Genomic DNA, 3,048 nt, shown 5'->3' with positions numbered 1-3,048 from the left:
AAATTGAAAAAATGGAATGGAGGGTTAAGCCTAAGTAAAATATAATATATATACATATGTATTTTTCAAAATAAACAAATTAAATTAAATTTATTAATAATGATACTTTTCAATTTTATATAAAGGAATATAATATAATTAAAACTAACATTTAAATTAAACTAAAACTACGTTTGTTTGTCCAATATTTTTTTAATACAATTTTTAACCTATATTTTTTTAAAAAAATTAATATTTAATATAAAATATTATTTTTAATATTATAAGCATATTTCTCTATAGTTCAGTTTATTCAGCGTTTTTAAATTAATTAACTTTTTATAGTTGGGAGAACAAAGTCTATATCTTACATAAAAAATTAATCAAAATAATAAAACAAACTTGCGATAGAATGACTTTTTTTTTTAATTTATGTTAAGGCAATAAATCATTTTTGTCAAGGTGGAAAAATAATAAATAATAAATATGTAAATTTTTTAATATTATAAATAAAATTTTTAATTGGAATCCAATCATATAAAATAAAAATGAATCACATCTTAAATGAATATTTATATAACATTGAAATTGAATTGAATCGAATAATTTAAAAACTATTTTGAATCGAATATAAATATCTAAAATTCTAAATGAATTGAATAGTCGAAATATTTTTACGAATCGAATTGAACACTGCAGTTTTCGATTTCATTCGAGTTCTTTACCTTAGCAGGAAAGTTCAGACAAACTATGGCAAATTAAGAAATTATTTAACAAAGAAGAGGGTAAGAATGTAATTATAAATTGTCAAGAATTAAGATAAATACTAGGTATTAACTATATATTAATATTAAGAAAAAAAAATTCCCTCTACTTAATTATATTTCTAGAAAAAAAAAAAATCCCTCTTATTAATTATATATCTACACGGCATTGCTGCATTCGGGTGGCAGGACTTTATATCGTGATTTGTCTTGGCAATACGAGTAGAACATGTGCTTTCCACGTGCCCATCCCAATCCAGCCATTTGTTGGCTCGACAGTTTTGCAAACTGTTCTCCGTCGACCGGGTCCAAGCTCGAAAGGCTATTCCTTGAACACACTGAATCTTTCGAAATACTCTTATTATTATTCATAACGCAGCCCTCCATTTCAATTCCCTTCATTGATATTGTGAAGGGAGCAAATTTATAGTCAACCGGGTACTTTCCTCCATGCGTAGCCCATTCTGAACCGTCCCAGATTGTCGCGTGAACCGACATTGCTTTCGAAGGATAAACGGCGGCAATCGCCGCGCTGTGAATCACTTGTCTTATGGGTATGTTGTCCACCAAGAACCTACAGGGTAAACTGTTTTTTATAATTTGTATCTGATCCACTTTATTTTAAGTGGATTCTGTGTGAAAATAGTTCCGTAAGTAAAAAAATTTCGCTAAAATAGTCCTCCGGTGCGGAACTCGCCACATTGGCCCGCCGTTGCTGACGTGGCGCTGACGCAACTGACATGTCATTGCCACATAGATGCCACGTCAGCAACACTTGGAATAAACTATTTTTTAGTCTGTTTCAAAATAGTCTTGCAAGTAAAAGTTTTTCGCTAAAATTGTCATCTGATGTAGCATCTACGTGGCGATGATATGTCAACCGCATCAGCGCCACCAATGGCTGTCAGCATGGCGAGTCCGGCACTGAAGGACCATTTTAGCGAAAAATTTTTACTTACTATATTATTTTCAGACAAGTTTACTTAAAGTCCTAAAATGACAAAGGATGTCAGATTCCGGACTAAAAAACAATTTTATCCTAGTATATAATTAATTAAAACAAACTCAAATTGAATGAATGAATTAATTTGTTAATTGTATTGATTGCTTACACAATGTGATGATTGTTCCACAGGATGCTGTAGTCGTGGAAGCTTTGAGTGGGATCGAACCAGAGGTAGAACTTCTCTTCTCTCCCAGTTCTTACACTTCCATTGCCATATATGTTTGTCTGCAGCACCCAATCCCTTCTCTTTTCGTGCCCCAGCAGCTCGATGTCGATCTCGTCGTGGTTGTGAGGGAAAACATCAGCATTTGATAACTGAAACGAAATGTTTTCAAGTTTTGAATTAGAATTGACGACACCAATGCAGGAATGACATTATCCTAATTGATTAATTTTCCATTAGGACAAGATTTATACATAATATGCCACGACTACTCCTGATGTGAAGCCCGCGGGCAGCTTAATGGCTGCATTGAAGAATCCATAGTAGTATTTGTTCTTCGACACCAATCCTGACCCTGAAAAATAACAATAATAATGTACAAAACAAAAAAAATTAAAAATTATTTGTTAAACTATGATTCAAAATGAAGGGAAACAATACAATGCAATATACAATCTTCCGATATGATATAACATGATATGATATGATATGATCAGAGTATGTATGTACGTACCGGAGGTTTTGTCTAAACTTAGATCAGCACCGGATCCGTTATTAGTGAGACGAACATTGGGGGCTCCGAAGGAGACGGTGTAGCCCTGGTTGGTCTGTATTCTGCTGAAATGATCAGTTAAGCGTTCGACTTCCGGTGGCGTATAAATAGGGCCACGAGAATGAACTTCTTCTAAGCTGCACAGAATGAGGAGGAGCCCCACTATGGAGGCCTTCTTGATCTTGAATATATTTTCCATGGATGAATGAATGTAAGAGACTTTAGGGAAATTGAGGAGGTATGTATATATATATAAAGTTAACAGGCAAGGGGTACAAGGGATCCTTAAGATATTATTCTTTTTTTGTTTTTTCTTTTAGGAATCCTTAAATTAGTGCTTAGTTGTTGCAAGCTGTGAGTGTGTCCAAGAATAACATCTTATTTGTGACAATATAATGAATCCTTGGACAATAATCCCTAAGATATGTTCATGTGCATTGAACAGGACATGTTTCGACAGCCAAATTAGCAAGTGCATAATTTGTCCTCAAGGGGACAATAAGACTCATTGTTGAGGGTACAAATTCAAATTCCACATCAAAAGATTTGAAGAAAATTTAACATTTTAGAAGTCTCATATAAA

At 33.0% G+C, this 3,048-nt stretch overlaps 1 protein-coding gene across 2 annotated transcripts; it reads right to left on the bottom strand.

Moving 5' to 3' along the window:
- Positions 1 to 634: 634 nt before the first annotated feature.
- Positions 635 to 2,698, bottom strand: LOC127263426 (probable xyloglucan endotransglucosylase/hydrolase protein 33). 2 transcript variants are annotated; one of them, XM_051292437.1, is made up of 4 exons: positions 2,427 to 2,698; positions 2,167 to 2,267; positions 1,856 to 2,064; positions 635 to 1,329 (listed from the first exon to the last, which is right to left on the bottom strand). In XM_051292437.1, exons 1-4 carry the CDS (start codon positions 2,662 to 2,664, stop codon positions 903 to 905), a joined length of 975 nt encoding a protein of 324 aa, XP_051148394.1. In that variant the 5' UTR covers positions 2,665 to 2,698; the 3' UTR covers positions 635 to 902. The 2 variants fall into 2 exon arrangements, with proteins under 2 accessions (XP_051148394.1, XP_051148395.1); XM_051292438.1 differs by having other exon boundaries at positions 638 to 1,317; positions 2,427 to 2,697.
- Between the last annotated feature and the right edge of the window lie 350 nt (positions 2,699 to 3,048).

Source organism: Andrographis paniculata, unplaced genomic scaffold (genome assembly GCF_009805555.1).
Source record: "Andrographis paniculata isolate CXL003 unplaced genomic scaffold, ASM980555v1 Contig69END, whole genome shotgun sequence".
NCBI lineage: Eukaryota > Viridiplantae > Streptophyta > Magnoliopsida > Lamiales > Acanthaceae > Andrographis > Andrographis paniculata.
This window is presented reverse-complemented; position numbering and strand designations above follow the sequence as displayed.

Coding starts and splice junctions, on each gene's coding strand:
- LOC127263426 (XM_051292437.1), bottom strand. CDS start 2,664: ATGGAAAATATATTCAAGATCAAGAAGGCCTCCATAGTGGGGCTCCTC. Junction 2,065..2,166: donor GAGTAGTCGTGGCATATTAT/GTATAAATCTTG, acceptor ATTTCGTTTCAG/TTATCAAATGCTGATGTTTT. Junction 1,330..1,855: donor TGGAACAATCATCACATTGT/GTAAGCAATCAA, acceptor TATAAAAAACAG/TTTACCCTGTAGGTTCTTGG.